The sequence below is a fragment of the Cryptomeria japonica genome, chromosome 7 (genome assembly GCF_030272615.1).
Source record: "Cryptomeria japonica chromosome 7, Sugi_1.0, whole genome shotgun sequence".
Classification (NCBI taxonomy): Eukaryota; Viridiplantae; Streptophyta; class Pinopsida; order Cupressales; family Cupressaceae; genus Cryptomeria; species Cryptomeria japonica.
The window spans coordinates 423948244-423972293 of NC_081411.1; the positions used below are offsets into that span (position 1 = coordinate 423948244).

At 37.2% G+C, this 24050-nt stretch overlaps 1 protein-coding gene across 5 annotated transcripts in view; it reads right to left on the bottom strand.

The window, feature by feature from the left end:
- The window catches only part of LOC131065617 (DNA topoisomerase 3-alpha), a 242746-nt gene that overhangs the window by 72297 nt on the left and 146399 nt on the right, over nt 1–24050 (bottom strand). For 4 of the 5 annotated variants that reach the window (XR_009111439.2, XR_009111440.2, XM_058000179.2 and 1 more), the window contains 6 exons: nt 21596–21685; nt 21354–21458; nt 15402–15436; nt 14234–14363; nt 13798–13850; nt 13592–13691 (listed from right to left, as the gene is read on the bottom strand). Coding sequence is in view for 3 of the 5 variants with exons in the window: in XM_058000179.2 (XP_057856162.2) it covers nt 13592–13691; nt 13798–13850; nt 14234–14363; nt 15402–15436; nt 21354–21458; nt 21596–21685 (513 nt within the window). In the remaining 2 variants the exon portion in view is untranslated. The remainder of the gene's footprint in view (nt 1–13591; nt 13692–13797; nt 13851–14233; nt 14364–15401; nt 15437–21353; nt 21459–21595; nt 21686–24050) is intronic. The other variant, XM_058000180.2, reaches the window with a different exon arrangement.

The window sequence follows — 24050 nt, forward strand, 5'->3', positions numbered from 1 at the left end:
GCTATTGTAAACTGATGTGGGAGGGCTTGAGGACTCCTCCATCCCTTTTTCCTTACTTTTTTGTTTTTAATTTTATTTTTATATTTCCACTTTTTCTTGGCCGGGCTGTAGGGGATAGCTGCTGTACCATGCTGTTTCTGCTATGTATCTGAGATATTTCCCCTTCTTTTTTTTACTAGGAGACATCTCTGGGTAGATTTTCCAGAAGTCCCTTCAACCCCAAAACATTCCTAATACAGGAATGGCTGGAATTAAGTGATGTGTCCTGATATAACATAGGCTTAGACCCTAACACTCTATTCCTTACAGTAGATGAATACAAACTGCCTGTACTATAAAACTAACGTCAAGTGAGGAAATTGATATACAATGCAAATTTGAAATTGTATTGATGTAAACCAAAATGAATTGCTTTCACTCTCCACAAAGTACATAATTGTCATTCACAAAAGACAGTTTGGTTCATCTTCTAACACAATTGTTTGCCTTCTAAGTAGTGTTGATGGTGTTTTTACGCACTATGCAACACAGAATAAAATGCCAAAGGCATTCTATCCTCTCTTGGATAAAGACTCTCAAATGCTAAGCTTCGTGATCAAGTGGGACAGCTCCAAGGTTCTCGAATGTCAGGTTTTGACGTGCTCTTGGATGGACTTAGTTGTATATGATGTAATACTGCTAGTTTCACAAGGTGGACTTACATTGAATGCTTGAATGCTTTGAATGTCACTAGAACATGGGATTAACTTGATTAAAAAAAGGGAAAAAAAGGATAGGATGAGGAAGCTATTCTAACTCTAGGAATGTAAGAGCGAAGGACAATCTTTATTTCCAGGGTGCCAAATTTAAGTTAATAGTTGGCATCCCTATTTATTTCCCATCTTCCTCTCACAAAGTTGTGAAGTGCAAGAGATAGGATGTTTCCCATTTGAAGAAGAAAGATGATAGTTGCAGCTGATCTTGATGTTGCTTTGAAACTTTGAACTCTTCATCGCAGCATATCAGGTTGTTCTTCAATGTCAGATTTACCATCATCTTCCGTTCCAAAGAAGATGAAATACAAATTTGATTAGTACTTGAATGAGGCCTCCCCTTCACAAGTTTCCTCTCCTATGGATCATATCAAGGATACGGAAATAGGGCATGTTGACATGTCAGATTTCATCAGAAGGGTGGAGGATCCAAAAGATCGCAATATGCAGTGATTGTTGGATAGACACATTCACCATGCTTCTTCTTTTTTGGTGGCTGCCCTAGAACCCGAGTTCGTTCTTGCTTGTGCTCACCATTTTGACAAGGAGACAAGAACCATCAAGAATGATGATGAGAAGCCATAATCCATCTTGATGCAGACACCATTGAGAAAGTTTTCAGAATCCCATCTGCTGCCCTATACATGGAGATTTCCAAAAGTAGTGTAGTTGATTACTATGCCAAAAGGTAAAAGGATTGCAAGCGCCACATTAACAAGTGGATTCATGAGCCACAAGTAGCTCTCACAAGGTGGGCCAAATTGCATCGTTGTGATTTCAAGTGGGAAATTGGAGACACCATCACTCTCCGTAGCAGGATGTTGGGTTTGGAACATTATAATGTTTTTGAACCCTGGATGTATCAATTTATCATGTTCATAAGGTAGTCCCATCACATCTCATGGGCTAAAATCATCAGTGATGCTTTGTGTGAACAACTTGCGGCAGTCCCTATCACCATGACGTTTTGTATGAACTCATATCTTGTGTATCTAGCAGCATCACTTAGACACATCCCTGGTCTTTCTACCAAGGGCGATCGCTCGCTTATACCAATGTGGGAGTACTATGATCAACTGCCTTTGAGATCCAACAGATTGCATTATAGGAGGGTTCAGGATGCATTCTTTGGTTATTTTATGTGTCAATTTGACAAGACACTAAAGAATAGAAGAGTGTCAAACAAAGCATGGGAGAAGGTGAATGTGTATGGTTGTTTGTTCCTTCAGTTCTCGGCTTTCACATACATGAGAGTTGGATGTTACAGTGGGCAGTCATACATACTTCCTAGATTCCTAGATTCCCAATTGATAAGATTATTCTTATGGAATTGGGAAGACAGATCATGGCAGTTCATGCACATCAATTTGTCCGGCATAAGGTTGGGATGGGGATTTCCACAACTAACCCATTGAAGGTTGGCCGAGACTCCCTCATTACATCTACCAAAGCCAAAGCTATGGAGACCGAAATGCAGGAGATAAAACTCAAAAGGTTCAAATCAAAGGCAAATTTTCACTACCGAGGCATGAAGGAGAGAATCAAAAAGTCCTTCATACATGTGCACCACATAGAGGATATCCGAGTGGATCTTCGTACAGAAAAGGAGGTTCATAAGATGGATTAGTGTAGGCTCACCCTTGAGCATATTATTGATTTGAACCTAGTGGACATTTCGCAAGGAATGATTGATGATGGAAATGTGCTTGATCTAGAATATGTTTCACAAAGAGATGATGAAGCCCCACTTTCATTAATTCAGTGGTCACATAAAGAATGCACTTCCATTCTTGAGAGATTTCAGCCTATCCTAGCTAACACCAACACTTGGCTCAAAGGTAATGGTGTTAAACTTATCAAGATCAAAATTGGTGAGGAAGATGACTCTATAGGACCCCTTGGTCGTAGGTCTGAGATTCAGATAGATAACAAGGAAGGTGCATCATCTTCAGGCACTAGAATTAAGCTGCGGGTGAGTCGGGCAATGGTGATTCCTCCTGAGGAGGAGACAATTCATGGGAAGGAAAAATCCTAGCTTCATATTCATGTGATTGATCCTGAAAATCCAGAGAAAGAACAACATTTAGATGATGCTTCTTAGTCACCAGCTTCAGAGTCACCTAATGAGGTCCCTTCCTCAATCCCCATGGAGCTACCTTTATCTCCTCCTGACATAGATGTGGATGCTTCTTCCACTATTCATGATGTTCCTATAGTAGTGGATGAGTCTCCTCAAAACGCCATTCTCATTTCAGTAGTTGAGCCACCTCTTGATTATCAACAAGAGAGTTTGCTAGAAATCTTCGAGGATACTTCTGCATGTATTCATTTGTTAGAAATTGATACCTCTACTTCCGGCTTTGAGGAGTTTATGAGACAATCTTCATGTCCTTTGGTTACCAAGCAAGCCATGGTTGCCATCCAGACAGATACTTCCCCCAGGATGACCACAGTTGTTCAAACAAAAACTGTTTCTCCTCTTGCTTTTAGTTGCTACAGAAGGAGAGCTAATCGCTTACCTCCATGGCTTAGTTATTTTACTCCCAAGAGAAAGAAGCGGGAAATCTCTCCTGATGTCTTTGATTATCAACAACTTAAGCAATCTAGGCCCAAAGTTGCTAAAAGAGCCAAGACAATCTCAAGGGTAATAGTTGACAGCAACAAGATGAAGGTGGCCGAAATTGTCGAACCTCTTGTAGACAAGCCACATGAGGAGATGCAAGTTGTTGATTACACGGTCACAAGGGTAGAGTTGGGTAAAAAAACACATGAAGTAGTCAAGCATGATGCCCAGCAGTCTGTAGCTTCACTAGTACAGAGATATGATGAGCTTCTAGCCAAGAAGGACAAGCTACAAGAGGAGAATAGGCAACTCGTTGCAGCTATTCAAAAGATCACCAAATCCGCTAGTGAAGGGAGCAATCCTTCAAGTTCTTCCGGTCCACCAGAATCAATTCAAGGACTTGAGAGAGCTGCTCAAAAGGGACAAGCATTGGAATCTTGGGTAGATCAATTTCATGATTTGTGTGCACAAGTCTTGAAGGAGGTTTTTCAAATGATGGTCAAATTGAAGACCATTGAGGAACAATTGAACCAGGTTTCTAACACTTTCAAACAAAACTTGGGAAAGGTGGAAGATATCATGACAACATGGCTCAAGATTCCTCAACAAAAGTTGAGTGTTCTTCTAGAACATCAAGTTATTCCTTCGAGCGTTGTGTATCTAGAATACCAGGAGCTCTTGGAGAACAAAGCCCTTGTTCTCAAGTCACTTGTTGAAGACATTGATGATGCCATGAGATTGCGAGTGGAAGTATTTCAAGATATTGTTTCTCGTTGTGAGAAAGCTTCTTGTAATATCATGAATCAGAATGGAGAATTATTATCAGAAGAAAGGGTTCTCTCAGATCTACAGTTGAAGATTCATCATGAGTGAAAGAGTGAACCATTTTCAGTTGCATCTATTCAAACTTTGGTTACATACCAAGTCTTCTTACAAGAAATTCAGTCTTCCTTTGAGAAGAATAATGCCACAATCCTTCGTTGCAGCGATGTTATAGTGAAAACCATGATCGTGGCAAAGAATACCCATGAACCGAATCTTGATGAGCTGCAAATGATCATACAGAAGTTTGAAGGATTCATGTCTACATATGTTGCAACCTAACTGTAACACTTAGTTGCATTTTTAGAATTGTAATCTCTTAGTTGTAGTTTCTCTTTTGACATGTTTACTACTTGTAAAATCATTTTGTAAATTGCAAGTCAAGTCATTACTTGTACTTTTGTAATTACAAGTAGACGAGTTACAAGTCAATTTAGAATAGGACTTGTAACTTTGAATAAGTCATAGTTAGTTATTGAATAAGTCTTGGTGGTTGAGAGAATTTCTCAAGTTAGTTAGGATCCTCCCACCTTTTTCTCAAGACTACTCTCTATAAATACTTAAGGGGGTCTATTGTAATTTTTATCTTTTGGAAAACAAGCAAAAACATTGCCAAATTTGCAGCAAAGAATTCTTTGAGCTTTTATGTGTAAAATGAAGAATTGAAATAAATAGAAGAAGATTTCTCAAGTGTTGAGTCTTTGTGCTACATTCTTGAGTTTGTGTTCCATATTATCTTTCTTGCAAGTGTTTCTTAGAGAGCTTAATCGAATTTGATTTGCAAACTTTGAGCTGGATAATATAAATTAGAGTAAATATTCTCTTCGAAAGAGTTGTAAGTCTTTGTGCTCATACTTATTCTGAGAGAGATTAGAAATAGATTTTATGATAAGAAATAATTGCGAGTCTTTGAGCTCATACTAGTTCTTATTGTTTTGTGTAGAAGGGAATAAGATATTTCAGACTTTGTGCTGCTATAATTTGTTCTTGATATCATTAGCATAGAAAAGGGTAGATAAGACTTCACATATTCAAGACTTTGAGCTTGATAATCTCTGTCCCGTCCCGAAGGAAGTGACGGAAGTCTTTGAGCTTTCAGGAAACTTAATTTCCTTTTTGTCATTTCATTTCAAAAGTTGTTACTATTGTTTTACGTTAAATTGCTATCATTTTTCTATGGAGAGAAAAGGATATTGACTTTCTTGAAAAAAAAAGAAGACTGTTGTTCCATCCTATTTTAGTTTTAGTATTAGATAGATAGGGGGAGCCTTCCCTTAATTAGGAGAGTATCATACTCACACACTATGGTTGAAACCACAATTTTGTATATTTCCCCAAGTGTAAAAAATTTTCAACCAACAATGGCTTATCCATAGATATCACCTCACATGATATCAACCATTATGGCATATCCATAGACATCACCTCACGTGACATCCACCATTATGGTTTATACATAGATACCACCTCATGTGATATCAACCATTATGGCATATCCATAGACATCACCTCACGTGACATCCACCATTATGGTTTATACATAGATATCACCTCACGTCATATCAACCATTATGGCATATCCATAGACATCACCTCATGTGACATCCACCATTATGGTTTAACCATTATTCTGAGATCGTCACCTCACAATAATGATGAGATGTACATGTGTTCATCACTGTGAGATAGTCACCTCTCAATGATATTCACCATTGCTCATCCAGAGGGTAAACACACAAGTACAATTAAATCGTCACAGACTCTCTCATGTGATGTTTGTCATGGCATCACACACATGACATCCACCATGAACAATATCAGAGGGTGTAGATAAGGGCTTTCACCTTAAGTCTCTCTCAAAGAAAAATCGAATAACAAGAGTTTACACTTTAAACATCTTATAAAGACAAGAATACATTAGTACAGAAAATATAAACAAATCAATGATGCTGAGACTCAATCTCAGCTAGGGCTACATTTTCCACCATACCAAGTTTACCTCAAAAGTACACAAACTTTATTCTGAAGAGAGGCTTGGTGAGAATGTTTGTCGTCTTCTCATTAGTACTAATGTATCTTAGCTAAATAACATACCTTTCCACCATGTCTCTAACATAGTGATACTTGATCTCCACATGCTTTGACCTTTCATGAATTACAAGGTTGGAATTTGCATCACACTTGGTGAGTCCCAAGCTCACCAAGTATCCATCTATTCAAGAATATCACAACTTACGAGTCAGCATAAAGGCCTTCCAACCTACATACATGGGACTCCATCACATGAATAATAATCCTTTGACTGATCACTAGAAAACCCATCTCGACATGTTCCACTCCCTCTGAACCAATATGATCAAGATCCTCGGATGTCAATCGAAGCACATCCTCTTAGCTACTCCCTCTGAAGCTGAAAAATCACGCTCCCTCTAAAAGTTAATTCCTCCTCTTTGAGAAAACGTCTTTAGTCACCAACTCAATCTCTTGGCAACCATTATCAAGGTATTCCTTCCTTGAATGCAATCTCTTGTGCTTCTTGATCCGTCCTGAAAGCATTTCAAAGAGAGATTACAACTAGTTCATATAACTGTTGGTGTGTTTTTTATGCACATGCGAACACAGAATAAAATACCAAGGTATCTTATCCTCTCTTGAACAAAGTTTCCTCGAATGCTGAAGATTTTGCCTAAGGATCATTCGGGAAGAATCCAAGGTTCTTATATGTAGGGTCTCTATGTGTGGATAAGCTCAATTTGGTCTGATATGATTATGCTGGAATCACAAGGGTACTTACATTCGAATGTCTGAATGTTGGATTTGCTGGAACTTGATCATCTAATATTTCAATTGGGCAATGCTCTTTGTCCTAGACTAACTTGAATTGAAAAAATGGCAAAGGACGAAGGGTTGAGAGATTCTATTCTAATCCTAAGAATGTAGGAAGATGAGTGAATGATTAGATAGAATCCTACTGAGCGAGGTCTCACCATCAAAATGAACAATTTGACAAAAGCTCAGTGCAATCTTCTAAGAACGTTTCAAAGATGTTTAAACCATTACCACCAAACATTGATCACCATTCAAATTAATGCATAAACAATGAGTGTAGGATGATTCGAGGTTAGGCTCATTCGATGCCAGTTGACCACGCAGGGCGCCCTTACAATCAGTAAGAGGCTAGTGGTTTGGACTAGGTGGATTCCACGTGAGTGCATTCAACAATTTTTCTCCATTCAATCTAATTATCTACCATCTAAAATTGAAGATTCAAAAAGAAACCATGCATATTGCAAGAAAGAACACATTTCACCTTAACTTCAATGAAAATGGAGTTAATTTACAATTTAGGCAACAATTTCTTGCCTTCTCCTAATCTACTCTATTTGCTAATAATCATTAGCTATTCTAACCTCTATGAACTAACTATTAACTCACTATTAACCCCTTTACAAATGAAGAACCAGAGCCTTATATAGGGAGCTCTTTACAATTTGACGGCTCTGATTGATTTAGAATGAATGGCTAGGATTACAAGATAGAAACCCTAACTAGAGTTTGTTATAACAAACTCCCCTAGCCAATGAGAAAATTACATTTCACGAGTGTGAACCAATAGATGACCGGGGTAGGTGCCTCGAAGTTTGTGCCATCACTGGTGAGTCAGGTACATTGAATTTGGACATGCTGAGGCGGACCTATCTGACTAGAGGAATAGTGACTGGGATGCCACCTTGTCTGGCATTTGTGCCTTGGTTGATATTCCTTTGTCTTTGATGCGATGAATGATGTAAATCCTTGACTCCCATGTGTTTGATGAGGCCTCCTTATAGTTAGATCACTCCTTAGTAGCCCACTTCATCTTGAAATGCTTACAGGATCTTTCTTCTGATATCTTGTGATCTCTTAATGTGGTAGAATGAGGTTCTTGAGGATGGTTAGCTCCATTGATTGCAATTGTTGCTCATTCGAAGTCTTTCAATTTAGTAACACCTTGAGTCCTTTCTCACGCATTTGAAGTAGCCTTGATGATGATGGAACTTGAATAGGTCTTCCTTGTCCTAGCCTGATCCTCCTCTATCTTGATTTTGTTGATCTGCAAAATAAACAAAGGATGATTAAGTATATATGATATACTCTAACATGATATTTCTCATCTTAAATCATCAACAAGAAGGCATTAGAATGAAATTCACTCAAGATCCTCTCCAAGGGCAAGCCCTATAGTGAAATTTGCTCTAGACCCTTTGGAAGGGTCAAGAGTGAAATTGGACAAAGTTGCTCAATTAGACCTCATTTTCAACCTTACCTTACCAAGATCAAATCATTCGCCTCCAAAATTGTTTAGGAATGGGTTTTGCTCAAGGACTTAGTCAAAACTTTAGATCTCCTAGGAATTTCGCTATGGACCCTTTGGAAGGGTCAGGAGCGAAATTTGCATTTTAGCTCAATTTTCATCATTTCTTTGCCTCAAATCTCTTCTCAAGGCAAGAATACATCCATCTTACGCCATAGGGACAAAATCTAGGCTTCAAACAAGGAGCAAAATAGTGTTTTAAGAAATTTTGCTTTGGACCTTGGCCAAGGATAAGACCTATAAGGAATTTCGCTCTGGACCCTTTGGAAGGTCAAGAGCGAAATTTGTGATTTAGCTTCAATTCCATCACTTCATTGCCTTAAATCACCTTTCAAAGGCAAGTACATGTCAATTTTTTCCCAACCATGCCTTAGAAATCAAGATCTTGGTCTCAACAAGGAGCAAATAGAGGTTTTAGGAAATTTCGCTCTAGACCCTTTGGAAGCGTCAGGAGCGAAATTTGCATTTTAGGACAAATTCTTCACATTTTGTGACCACAACTTACTCAAATTCATGCCTAAGGATGCCTCTAAGTTCAATCCACCTCAATCAACACTAGACTTGATACAAAATTGGGAGCAAAAGGAGGGTTTAGGAATTTCACTCTAGACCCTTTGGAAGAGTCGGGAGCTTGACAAATTATCGCTCTGGACCCTTTGGAAGCGTCAGGAACAAAATTTGCATTTAAGGACTAATTCTTCCACCTTTTTACCCCTCAATTGCTTCCAAGGCATGATGACATCCTAACTAAGGCTTCAAGGCACAAAATTTAGTTCAAATTTGAAGCAAAGGGAGGATTCTATAAAATTTCGCTTTGGACCCTTTGGAAGGGTCAAGAGCGAAATTTGTCTTTTACCCTCAAATCCATCATTGATTTTACTTCCATTCAGTTCCTAAGGCAAGTATATATCCATCCTCTCTCCACCATGTCCTAGGAACAAAGATCTTGGCTTGAAAAAGGAGGAAAATAGTGTTTTAAGAAATTTCGCTCTGGACCCTTTGGAAGGGTCAGGAGCGAAATTGATGTTTTAGGCTCAAATTGACTTCACTGACTTCATTTCCAACCTTTCCCTATCAAAACAAGTGCTTTGCTTTCAAAAAATGCATGGGAAAAGGATAAGTTCATAGGTTTGAGCAAGGTAGAATGCTTTATGAAGAAATTCGCTCTGGACCCTTTGGAAGGGTCATGAGAAAATTTGCTCTTTTTGGCTCAATTTTTATCCTTTTTCACTCATCTTGCTTTAGACTTGTCTTCTTGAATCCTTTCCTTGCCATATATGTACACTATTTGATGTCCTTAGTGAAGAAATAGGTCTTTGGGGGAATTTCGCTCTAGACCCTTTGGAAGGGTCAGGAGCTTGAAAAAATTTCGCTCTGGACCATTTGGAAGGGTCAGGAGCGAAATTGGCAATTATGCTCAAATTCCTTACTTTTCATCACTTCACTTTGTTTCACACGTCGATTCTTTCTTCATAACGTCATAAGGACAAGGTTTATGAGGCAAATTTGGACCAAGAAGGGAGATATAAGGAAATTCGCTCTGGACCCTTTGGAAGGGTCAGGAGCGAAATTGAAATGTTAGTCTCTCCATCAAGATTCATATATGGAATATAACATTTAAGTATAAGTGACTTTAAGTTATAATCCATATATATTGTTAGGATGTTCGAGAGTGGTTTCGGACCTCCAAGAGTTATAATGCAAAATCTAGTTTTTAGAGGATTCTTCAATTTCCCAGATAGTCAAATTTCAGGATCAGGATGGCATTCCAGACAGCCAAATTTCAAGACATTTGAGGATCGGGATGACATTCCAGACTCCTTAAGGCGAATTTGCTCTGTCCTTGATGCAAGGGATGGGACCTAGGAGGACATTATGCATTCAACTAAGGTTTGATTTAGCAACTTGAAGTGCGATCAGATGGTACACAAAAAACACCCTAGGAATGATCTAAATAACCGCTAATCACTTAATTGACCTAACCTCTTGAGGAGATCCACCTGACTCAAACCCTTCAATTTAAGCAGAGCCTGCTATCCTAATTTTCTCTCTGACAACCCTCCAATGCAAAGGCTAAAAGCCAAGACCAGACAACCAAGCAAAGAAAACTAACTCTAGAAAGCAAAAAGTAGGGGCCCCATTTACAATGGGGCGATGTGTGAATACGTCACAACAATAACTAACCTATCCGAAGGAAATATCAATGCTAGAAGCATACAAAGTTCACTATCCCAATGTTATGAATTAACTACATAAGAATTTATGAACATTATTCCAGAATATAAGCATAAAACACTTATCTCTTTATTGACAATTTCTTAGGACCTATGTCCACATCCACTCTAGGAGGGACATGATAGGGACGATCAAGCCGAGCATTCTTGCTCTGGCAGATAATCACTGTCAAAATCAAAGTAAATACAGGTCGATTCCATATTTACTATTGTAGTCTCGTGTTCTCAGATTCATGAATATCTGATAATGAGGTAAGCCATCCAACTAGATGGGGAAGCCTAAACATGCTCATGTAGCAAGCACCTTGCACGATGAGGACGGCAATCAGATCTCCCATATGATGGCCTGCCAATTTCCTTAACTCTTCACACAGTCTGTTCCTGAAGAATAACCTTCACCATACACAGTCTGGAGTTCCATGCAATTGTTTATTAGTTACCCATTTCACAATATGCCACTACAACACACAAACCATTATCCACTGCCAACTGATTGAGCACAAACATGTCACAGCATAGAGAAACTCAATACAGATCGGAAGCAGTAGATGTTAAATCGGACTTCTTCCTTTCTTGGAGTGGAGTTTGCCGACCTCTAAAATAAGCTTGGTAAACATCTCCATTTTGGCGATCTCGATTCTGGCGTACACTTCAGAAAATCCCATCAGAGCATCAACCAACAACTGCACGAGATTACTTGAAGATGAAGACAAGGATTTAGCAGAGGACTTGTGCTTCTTGGATGCTCTGGCGAAGGGTTAGGGCTTTTTCGCTTGGGAGGCTTCTTCTCTGGCGAGAAATCTTGGAAGTCAAGCTTGGCCTTGTTCTTGTAGTTGTAGCCGACAGTGTTCAAAATATCATCAAGAGAGCAGTCGACGTCAAGCTTCCCTTAGTCAACGGCACCGGCACCGAAGATGGAGAGCACCATGTCAAACAACGACATGGCAGGCAAAGGCACGCTCATACTCCGGCAAAACCCTCTGTGAGATCATAATCATTGAGCTCGAAGGATTTCGAGTGCAAAGGCGAGGGCGAGCGGAGATCCTCCATAGAGGCGGAAGCATCGACAAGGTTGGCACTCTTGATGAGGTTCGCCATGATGTGATCAAGCTGATGGAAGAATGACCAAGTAACAGTCCCAAGGCCACAGGTATTCGCACGACACTTCTCGAGCTTGTACCTTCGCTTCAAGTTCTCCACCTTGTCAGGACACTGCTTGACAGTTTTGGGCGACTTGGAGGCGTCACAGTGGGCGTTGAAGCAACACACAATGTCCTCCCAGTCTTTGATCTTAAGGTAGCCCTTTAAGTTGCAGCACTTGTTGCTATAGCTCTCCAACAGACACTCCACCGTGCCAGGGTGCCACTTGCATCGCGGCGCCATCCCCATTCGCATCATGTTACGCACAAGTGACCTCCTCCCTTGCTCCTAGCAGAGGCATCACCATTGTATTGCACATGAGGCACCAGTATCTTTGTCGTTACTATGAAGGAAACTTACAAATCTGATCAAATTTCGAAACCCGCTCTGATACCATGTTGAGTTTTGATGATCAAAGATGTAAGCAATCGGACATGATAATTGGGTGCTCGTTTAACCACGGGCAATGATTCAGATCATTGTAGCCCTCCCAACCATAGACGATAAACTAATATCGTCACCCCCGAGCACATCTCTTCTCAATCTATAGATCTGCTATGTGATATCAATCTCCTCTGATGGTTCATGAACTGTTGTGGCGTATTCAGCCTGTCAATGAATGTTCTATAATCTTCAACCTGATATGATTTAATGCATGATCTGCAGATGAAGAAATACGGTCTACTGAAGGATGGTTGTCGATCTGCAGAAGGATACCGAACTGTTATTCTCTTTCTATTATCTCAAAGAGAGGAGATCCGAACTCCTATATATCTAGCCCAATGAAATCACAAGAGAAGTCGGCTCCCTTCAATATGAGGCACCTCCTCATATGATGCAACGTGAATTTCCATTAAGGGGTGGTGGTCTTTTGCCAAAAGTCGGCCCCTTTGAAAATCATACTTACTAACAAATCGATAAGGCTCATTTAAACATCAAACCCAATAATGCACATATGATCTAATAAGGATATTAATAGATTAATATAAGTTTATCGGTTCATCAAATGTGTAAGGCCGATAGGCCATTCACACATTTGATCTTGTTGAGTCGGCCTATAGGAGTCCGACCAAAACTATACCATCAACATTGAGAGCAATGCACAATGCGTGCGAGAGCAATGCAAAATGCATGTCCGAGCAATGCACAATGCGTGTGTGCGAGAGCAATGCACAAGGTCATCTTCATGCCTTAGCCAGATTTTTTTATTTTTCAATTTTGCACTTCTTCCAAATAAAAAGTTAACAGCTAAAAGACTCAAAAACTAACTTAGAAAGCAAAAAAGTGGAGGTCCCCATTTGCAATGGGGCGATGTGTGAAAACGTTCCAACAAGTAGTTGCATTCCTTAAGCTTCTCTTTGATTATTTGGAGAATTACTACAAATTTATGTAGATTACTAGGAGGTAAACTATTTTATCTTCCACTCCCTCATTGAGAGAAAATAACATTTGACATCTTCTTCAATGTAACCACAGAAAAACAATACTCAATCCTTCAACCTCCTGAAGCAAAGAGTGTGTATGTTTAAACAAAATGCAACTTACTAATGTCTTGTTTGAATTATTAAATTCCTTGCAATTCTAATAACATCCAAATATTCACTTCTTGATGAGGAAATAGATCAAGCAAACATATAACAATGGACTCTTGGAAATTCAAAGAGAAAGTATTTCTTGTACAATCTAAAGAATGGAAATGACTAAGCGTAAGGGCATCAGTGCGTACTGGTTTTTTTTTGAGAACCATATCAGATGCTTGGCAAAGTTTACAATGACAAACAATTTCTCCAACAGCATGTTGCTCCCCACCTCCTTGTCTTTGAGACCTATGTTGAAAGTTTTCTATGAAATTTGATAGAATACAATGGCAGTCCTCTAGATGATAGTTTGTTTTAAAATGAGAAGGATGCTAAATCCAAGATAGTTTGTCACCTTTCAAAGAAAAGTTCCATAGCTTCAAAAAGTTTCTCCTTATTAGACTTCGCCTGTGCATGGAACAATAGACTGTTAGATAGAGTTCATGCAAAATATCAAATTTTGCCATTAATTTTAACATGTCAATTGAGTTTGAAATGCCACAATAACTATGATCATGCTACAACATTGAAAACATTACCAGTTTTATCCTCCTAGCATAAACAACAGCTCATATCTAATCAAAACACCGGATAAAGGATGACAATAAAGAATAAACTCATTAATTCATATTACTGACCATACTTTCATCTTCTGTTGCTTAGGTAAGTAGCATCATAAGGTGTATAACATGAACTGGATACTAGTTTTTTTATTTACTGCTTAGAGAGCATCAACATAATTATCAAATGACCTTTAATCTTTTATGAAACCCAAGGTTCCAAGAACTCACACCAACAAAGCATGCTTTCATTTGCTGCAAGCAAGTAGCCAAAATTTCATCTTTTGTCTTTGAGCCTATACTCACAGCTTTCATGTCACCTTCCATCATGGCTCGAAGGTATGGTTTCCAGAGTTCATATCTAATCCAAGGAGAATCCATTATCAGAATCAGATTAAAATTTTTAGATGAAAAGCAAAATGATAGATGTTATGTCAAAACAACTTTTCCTACTCAATCACAATTAAATACAAGCTGTTCACAAATTGCAAGCTTCTTGAAGAGTACTTAAGGAAGCCTCTATCTCAGGTCTATGTGAACCGCATACAGAAGTGAATTTGCCATTTCCATTATAATGGAAAGCCCCATGGAATTTCAACAGAGTAAAATTTGCATTCTCATCATTGATGAGTTAAGCAAATAACTACAAATGAAATATCAATCAGATTACTCAAGTATTTAGGAATACCCACTAATCTGTAATCTTAAAAGAGCATTATGGTCAATCAACATGGATAGTTGAAAAATTGTGGTAACATATTTTTTTACCCTAGAAATTATACCTTAAAAAATTCATATGATTCTTACTTTAGTATAAGAGTGTATCTACTTTGTCGATCAGATGCTTAAACACAATGGAAGAAACAGCTTGACAGCCAGCTCATGTTTATTGAACTCAACAAAAATACAGTAACAAAATCGTGTCTTCAGACAGAATACTCCAATAACTGAATAAAGTAAGAACCTAAAGAAAAAAAATCAAAGGGAATGCAACAAGCATAAAATAATGAATTAGTTTCAACACTGCATAAACCAGCTAAGTGTTTTTCTCCAACTTTCCAAAAATATGTGATTTCTTGAATAATTTGACCATTTATGTTTCAATATGCTATATTATTAGATATTGCCTTGGTAACATAACGTACTGTTGGATCCAACTAATCTAGTTTGGTCATTAATGGAAAGCAATGTAATTGATTTCTTCCACTCCTTTTTACTTGTTTGATAGCCACAGAATTTGCTATTTCCTTTTAATCACGGTAATGAGAGGCTCTATTAGTCAGAAGTAAAAATGAATGTCATCTAAAAGATCATTTACTATACATACTAAACGCAAATCTTGTTTCATGCACATAACTGCAATCTGGAAGTATAGAATAAAAGACAGTTTAAATAGTACCCCATAGCATCATAACCCATAACAAGCGCCTCCCCCTGTCAACAAAAAGTAAACAAAGCTCAGGAACAATAGGGTAAACAAAGCTCAGGAACAACAGGTAAACATTAACCTCAATATCCATTTTCTCTTAATTTAAGAAAGGAATGTCTATGAGAGATGTGCTGCTTCTGTCAAGACTAAGCAGGTCAAATTTTCATAGAAAATACTGGGAAAAAGCAAATAATAACTAAAAGCATAAAATATAACTCTAGTTTCAGATGCATGAAAATTTATGCAAAATGTGAAATTTTTCGGGGAAAAAAATACTATAAATGAAAACATAGCTAAGGGTAAATATTATTGAGACAAAATAAACATCCCACCAGATATCTGATTTACTCATCAAGTTTCATGTCAAGAATATAAAATCATAAGCCAGTAAGGATAACTAAAATCACTACTAAATAAGATGTGGTTGCATCTTCCTCAATTTCAAGTGCTTTTGAAATGAACAGCTCAAAAAGGTAATTTATCCATGTTCAATCACAGAAGCTAATTACAGAAATAAATAGGCATAAGATGTATACTTGACATAACTTCAAGGTGGTCCCCCATCCAGGGAAGCATTAATTTAATTATTAAATTTTGGTTGTGGTTATACATTAATGTTAAGACTGAAGTATAACAGCCAGTTTCTGACAGTTCATTTATTATAGCACAAAAAATAAATTAAATTTTGATTGTCATTAAATATTAATGTTAAGATTGAAGTGTAACAGCTAGTTGCTGGCAGTGATATTTGGATATGGATGCCAATCCTACATCCTTGCTGATATGTCTTTGTGTCGAATTAAGTCACTTAGGGGTTGAGATGATATGATACTCTGATCATGTTCTTTCTTTGATGGTAATGGATATCATGATCATGGACCCAATTATAAACTTAGAGCGGTGTTAGGTCCCAAAGCCACACTCCCATAATCCTAGAACGAACATAGTGTTATTGACAAGGCTAGGGAATGTCATTCATGTGGGTAAAACAATAGTTCATCAACAAATGATAGAGGATTAAAAGCTAACGATGAGAGTGGATTCTACACTTTGGGCTTGGCTAGGTCCAAGAGGGCGTTCCTAGAAGTAACCTTAGCAAGGTTTTTCACTGCAATTGAAGAGTAAAATATGAAAAACAAGTTGCAGCGGTACCCAAGTGCAATCTTTGATCCCGAAAAAATTGTCACTAGATCAAGATCATCTACTGCTATGAGCCTATGACCTCTATGTAGCTGATTACACTTTGTACCTACACTTGTAGATGACTGTAGTAATGTTATTCATTAACATTATTTAATTTATGTTTCTTACACAATGGCAAGGTGCAGGCGTACTAGATATGATTCTCCAATAATTTCACAGTTCAGGCTTGCTTAAGAATATACCATGGTTTATGTTATTGAATCATAAACAGCATGCATTCTTAATCTACTTCTACCCTACTCCTATAGTTAATAGGATGGAAGAGGATTTTAATGAACATTGTTTGATCCTTCACCAACGTGGCCTGATGCCTACTCTGTTGGAAAACAAAGTCAAAAACACAAAGAGGAAAGGGATGCAACAAGTAAAGTATCAACAAAAGCAGATTCTCATTTATTTGAGAATCAAATATTACATTCCATGTGATAGACATACCATTTCAAACTGCAACAATCCATGTGTAATAGAAGAATGACAATTACAAATCATTTGCAATACATTAAGTGCTGGCACACAACATCAGACCTCTATGAACTGTCCCACCCTATTCTGGAGGTGTGACCTCTGTTTTGTTTTGTTTCTTTTCTGATTTTCTGATTTTTTTGGATTTGTAATTTTCTGATTTTTTTTTTTTTGTATTTGATATTTTTGGAATGGAAATGGAGGAAATGGAGCACCTTTAAAAAAATTAAACTATAAAGAATTTTATCACTAATAACAATTTGTGAAGACAATAACTCCACACCAAACTTCGCTCAGATTTGCATTAACAGAATGTTTATGGTGATATACCAATTCAGCTACAGCAATAATTTCAATTCTGGAATTACTGCTACAGAGCATGAAACCCCCATTTTCCCCTTTGCCTGGCAATTATTCTCCAACCTCCTCCAAGAGCTGTTAAGGGTCTTCTAGGAGAGCGGTTATGCTGATTGAACTAGATCAGCTCCCAAGAATGCACAATGACGTAAAATCGATGCCCACAAACACGACCACGTGGTTCCCCAATGCTGTACGGACAGCCCTAAACTGGTATGGCCTGACCTAGAGACTGTAGAGCCTTTCAAGGATGGTTTGCACTTCTCCGATCTGCAATTGCTTTCTCCAAATCTCCTGTCATAAATAATGTTTTAATTCTGAGTTTCCTTCAATTCAAAATTCTTCAGCCCAACTGCAACCTCTGATTGAAGTCACCTGTAACAATACACTTGGGTGATCTTTCACACTTGCAAGCATTCAACAATTGTGAAGGATTTCATCTTCACAATCTGATAGAAAAGCCCTTTCAGCTTCAGCCAATTTTCTCCAATGAATAATCTCTTGAATAAACCAAATGGAGCATCCAAAATGACCATGCACATCTTGAGAATTTTTGCCTTTTTAATTTAATTTCTAAATCCCCTTTTTTGATCCATTTGGCTATAGTCAAAATGGGCGATCCCTTTTGATAAATATATATGATTTTATAAAGTCACTTTATTATTAATTTATAAAGTAACCTTTTAATTTACTTTCAAAAGTCACTTCATTTTATTAAGTTACTTTATACTAAACTAACTTTAATTTGTTTAAATTGAACATTAAATTTAACATTATATTAACTTTAATATTTAAATATTTATTCATAATCAACCCCTGGCCACTGAAAACTGACAACAGACGCTGAACCTGTGGCCCACTGCGCCTAAAAATAGCAGTACCTCCTAAAAAATAGTAAGTTGGCTCTTAGAACCCGAAATGCCACAAATGGCCCCTTGCAAGGTCCACCAATCCCCAGATGGATTCCCTATCCACTGTATTAGCCTACAGGAACCACTGTTGATAGGCTAAATTAAACATTAAAGTTAACACTATATTAACTTTAATATTTAAATATTTATTCATAATCAACCCCTAGCCACTGAAAACTGACAACAGACGCTGAACCTGTGGCCCACTGGTGACACCTAAAAATAGCAGTACCTCCTAAAAAATAGTAAGTTGGCTTTAAGCACCCGAAATGCCACAATGGCCCCTTGCAAGGTCCACCAATCCCCGAATGGGTTCCCTATCCATTGTATTAGCCTAAAGGAACCACTGTTGATAGGCTAACCCTACTAAAAATAGAAAGTGCCTAGGAAGGGAACATTACACTACTACTATAATCATACCAACAAATGTGGTGAGAGAAATGCACAACTATGACTATACACTCCCTTGAATTATTACAAACTACCATGGAGAGATATCAGAACATGGAAGTGTGCAATATACATCCTTCCTACTCTTCACCATGCAATCCTTCATTCGTAGATCATACCTTTAGTGTTTGATGCCTTACAATCCATTGCAAACATCCCACACCTAGAAAACTGGCTCTATGATCAAAACCTTGAAAAGAAACATTCTAGCCAATATATAACCCTCAATGCCATAGTTGAGGATAATGAATACAGCCCACAATTTTATCTTAAAATCAATGGCCATGAATAAATCATGCCTAAAGATGAGAGACTCAAATCATGCAAGGACAAAAAGTAGATGAGAAGCCATCTAGCAACACTCATGGCGCCTAGAGAGTAGTCACAATGCACAAGGGTATTTGCAAACTTCAAAACATTTTGAGCACACTTTTCCTACATTCAAAACTTTGATAAAACTATCCCTTTCTCTATTTGTTGGAGATTTAACCTTTGTGAACCACATCGCATTTTTGTATGGTTGATGAACTCATCACCTATGCAACATTTGAAACTTAGCCATTTTTCTTCTTCCTTTTCTTTCTTTGTCTTTCTTCTTTGAATCTTTCTCCTTCATCACACACTTGTACCTTTTGCAAACTTGCAAACATTGTTAGCTTATTGCATTTTTTTTCAACTAGCAAACTTTAAGAACTTTGTCATACTTATCTCTAGCTAATGAACTTATGCACTTTGCATCACACTAAACTAGTTGCCATCCTTCTCTTCACTTTCTCTCCTTGTTGCAATTTTGGGCTTCTTGCAAACTAACGAACTATGCCACACATTCGACAGGTTCCTCAACTTGCAAACTTACCAACATTCATAACCTTGCCGACTTTCTGCCAAGTTCACGAACTAGTGAACTAGGCGACATTCATAACGTAGTGACTCAAAATGTTACTTTGTTGGTGTTTCGAAAGGTTCACAAACTCACAAACTTCTTGACTTTTATAGCTTGAACACAAAAAGGAAAACTTAAGACATTTTTTGTAATTTACTACTTTGGGATTTGGGTGAATGATCCAAGTATGGGGGGAAGCCACATAGCACAAAGAGACACCTTTGAACATAAGAGCCCATTTATGATCTCTACAATTGAGTATAATTGATGAGCCAAAAAGGGCAAGGGCATGATAGGTTAGGGACCAAAATTGAGTCCAACACTATGTGCATTGGTGTTGTGTCCTTTGAAAGTCATTGTGTTGTGTCATGGCATCTTGAGTGCATAGGTGTGCAATGCAACATGTTGATGCTGCAGTTTGTATTGTGAAAGGTTTATTTGTATGTTGTCACTAATGTCCTAGGTAAATTACCACCCTTAATTGTCCTCAGCAAAAATGGACTTATTTTCATTTGTAGCTTTTATTGTCTATTTTTCTTAGGGTAATAAGGAGATGCCAAGTGGTGAAAAATATGAACTCTAGGACACAATTCTTGCATCTTAAGACCCTTGAAAGATGAACTATTGTTATTGATCACTTTGGAATGCCAAAGCAATGGTGCTCCCTAGGGATGCAACCCCTACCTTTTTACCCCCATCCCCTAGAGAGGACATTTTTGGGAGATGGGGAGCCCTAGGAAACATCCCTGAGAAGTCAAAGAAATTGCAACACGCATTAGGGGAGGTCAGCTATCCCCAAGACAGCCAAGGAACATCCAAGCATCCCCCATTTATCTCAGGGACAGCTTGTCATCCCCTAACATACTCAAGGTCAGTTTAGTTACTTCAAAAAAAAAAACTTACAACCTTTCAATGCTTGTTTGGTTTATGACATGCCCACTAGGATTTACAAAAAAAAATATGAAAATGGTGTTTGCCATGAAGGTTTGTGTGATTTTGAATGTGTTTAATTTGGGCTTGGTGGCAAGGGATTTGCCCCTTGAACCCCCCTTGTATCACTACTCAAGTAATAGACTAATGATGAATCATGGTCACAAAATATACAAGATACATATCCCATGTTGCAAATCTCTACATCTTCACAATCAAAGCCATAGTCGAGGATTATCTTGTTTCATAAATTGGAAAACATGTTTAGTATACAAAGATTTCCATAGGCAAAATTAGCATGCTATATTCATTATACTATTGAATATGAGTTAAGTCGTAATTGGCAAGAAATGCCATTTTCATAATGCAAAAATGTACTTGCACAAACAACTCATCGAACTGCCCCATCTAAGGTCAAAAATAGAACATAATCTAACTTTCAAAGTTAAGAAAACAATATATAATCACATGATGTTTACAGAAGGGCATCCAAAAGATTCATAGGTGTGAACTACACTAATATTATATGCCTCACTCTTTTCTAACTATTTTAGCATTTTTTTCATTTAATAATCACAAATAGAGATAGGAATGTGAATCCTTAAACACATACCATAATAATAAAATAAAAAATATCAAGTCTAACAAACAAAGTAGACATAAAAGTGTGACCATTTAACGAACATACAAGCAAATTGTAAATTTGTTGGCAAAAATTTCACATACCAGGTTTGTTGGACAGAATCGAGTATTTGGATCTTTAGTTACATAGCACCTATCTAGGAGCTTCTTTATGTGATCATGCATAGTTGCATCAGTACCAATGCCCGCCTGTGGTTTGTAAGGTTGATGAGAAAAATGTATTCATATTGTAATCATGTTATAAAAGTTATTCACAAAATTGTTGTCAAAAGTTGCCGACTTCAATATGTACAAACAATAACACTCATAATGTGTTTTCCATGTACCTTATCCATACAACCCAACAAGTCAGCTTCACTCAATAGAGGAGGAGGTCTTGTCACACTTGCATCAAGTGTCAACCTAGTTGGAACAAACTGCAGCAATAATCAATACCCCTGAATTAATACAAATGTACATGATTATGCTTTCACAATAAAAGAAAAAGACTAACTCATTTTTTAGTTAAAGCAACTCATCTGTTATGTGGGGTAAAATAAGATGCACTTCTTCAAAATAAAAATAAAAAATTAGAGAATCCAATCAGTCTTTGATCATCCTTCAATTGAGATGTTTCATAGCAGCTTGTAAAATATCATATACAATATTCCTATCATGTGGCATATGTACACACAATTGTAAAGAGCACTAATATTAAATTAAATATAATATATGAAACCATTACGGTGGAAACTAATCAAGGTTTTTAACATACACTCTTGGCACCATTGAAGACATATATTATACTAAATGTACGCTAGGCAATGTCAGTAACTAATGAAGTTAATAGTTAGCAAAAGGGCATCATTTAAAAGATCAATCCTAAAAAAAAAACCTACTTAACAAGACAATTTAGTGTTACAATCTAGGTCTCCTATTTTGTTGAAAGTTTCTGGGCACGTGAAATTCAGATTGTATAAGAACTTAACATTTGGAATCTTAGCTTTAGGGCTCGTCATTGGAGATTGATGCTACCTGATGGCTAGGCCATCAATAATATTCTATACATAGCTTTCCCTTTCTTCAACCACAAAGAATTTCCAAAAATAGTTATAGAATTAATATGAATGCATCCACATTCAAGCAAATAAGGAATGTGAGACCTTCAAATATCTATACAGAATTTTTTTCAAAGAAAGTTCTTCTAAGACATGCAATACAATCAATAAAACCTTCAATAGAGACTCTACTCTAGCATATAGGGTGCCATAATAAGCCTAATACCAACCTAACACATGACATCATTCAATTTACTCCCTAAGCACTATAGGGTGAAAGGTACAAGAACCTTGAAACTTCTGCTCCAAAAAACGTATAGTTATAGGGAGACGCATCTCTGACTCCATAGGACACATCTCAGAGGATGGGATGCATTTCTAGTGCCGGAGACATCCCTACTTACAGATGACGTTTCCCTACTGTTTCATTTAAAAAACAAAAAAACACATTAAAAACATGAGTTTTCATACAAAAAGAAGAGACAAATCGAAAAAATGGAAATTGTCCTGGTATTTTTAGTTCTAATGTAGCAAATTTCTAAATTATTAAATTATTTCTAAAAATGGCATCTTCAAGTACTCCCGTCTCCTATTTTTCTAAAATAGATTTATCAGTATCGATACCAGCCTTTTGTACCAGTACCAGTAATTGTCTCTTGGCAACCATGCAGAAATATCATCATTATATCAATCCATATAAAAAATTCATGAACATCAAAAAAGTGACTTCCACTTTAAACTAGTTACATAAAGGATTGCATGGGGACGCAGCACCCTCCCAACCTGCATCCTCAGTATAGAAAGACGAAAAAGTATGTCTCCTAGCTATTACAAATAATAACAGAAAGTAGGATATGTCATAGAAATGGCTGCGGACATATCAGATGTCCCTTGACCTTGTTGGAGACAATCAGACATTCTTCTAGCACTCTGGTAAAAAAAAACTATTATACAAAGAACAAGTGTATGATTGCATACAATTGTAGGACAAAAAGAGTATAACTTTTAAAAGACTGCATGGAGCTACAAAATGAAGGTGTACAACTGTAGAATAGTTGTATACGACTACAGAATGAAAGTTTAATGACAACATACATTTCCTACTCTTTTCGTCAATGTCAAAATTTGTGATAGCATGCAACTATAAGAAAATTTCAGTTGTTGAAATGTACTATATACAACTATGGAATGAAAAAATACCCCTATTGACTGGCAACATACAGTAGTTAGCTTTTCATCAATGAACAATTCTATGACTGCATAAAACTATAGTAGAGAAAACAATCATAAAATGAGACCATATAAGTGTAGAATGAGCAAGAGCGTGATTGCATACAATTGTAAAGTGAAATTTTGCATATGTCAAATGAAAGCATATAATTGTAAGAAATGTATATTGTCAATGTAATGGCACCTCAAAACAATACCTTTTTCGAAGAATCAAACAATGAGGCCATCACATGCAATACCCAAGAATGAAATAAGCAAGAGAGGGTGAACTCACAATACCAGTTCCCACTTTTTGACCAACTTTGACACTTAGATGAACATTTTTTAAAAAAACCTTAACTTTCCGACACCTATAACTTTTAAACCATTAAGAATTTGAAGATGATGTAAACTAGTGATTTGTAACATCTTGTTTGTAGATTCTAAATATATTTTTTTCAAATTTTTTTGAATAAAATTTTATTGATTTTTCCATCTCCCTCAAAAAGTAGGTTTTTACAGCAAACAACATTTT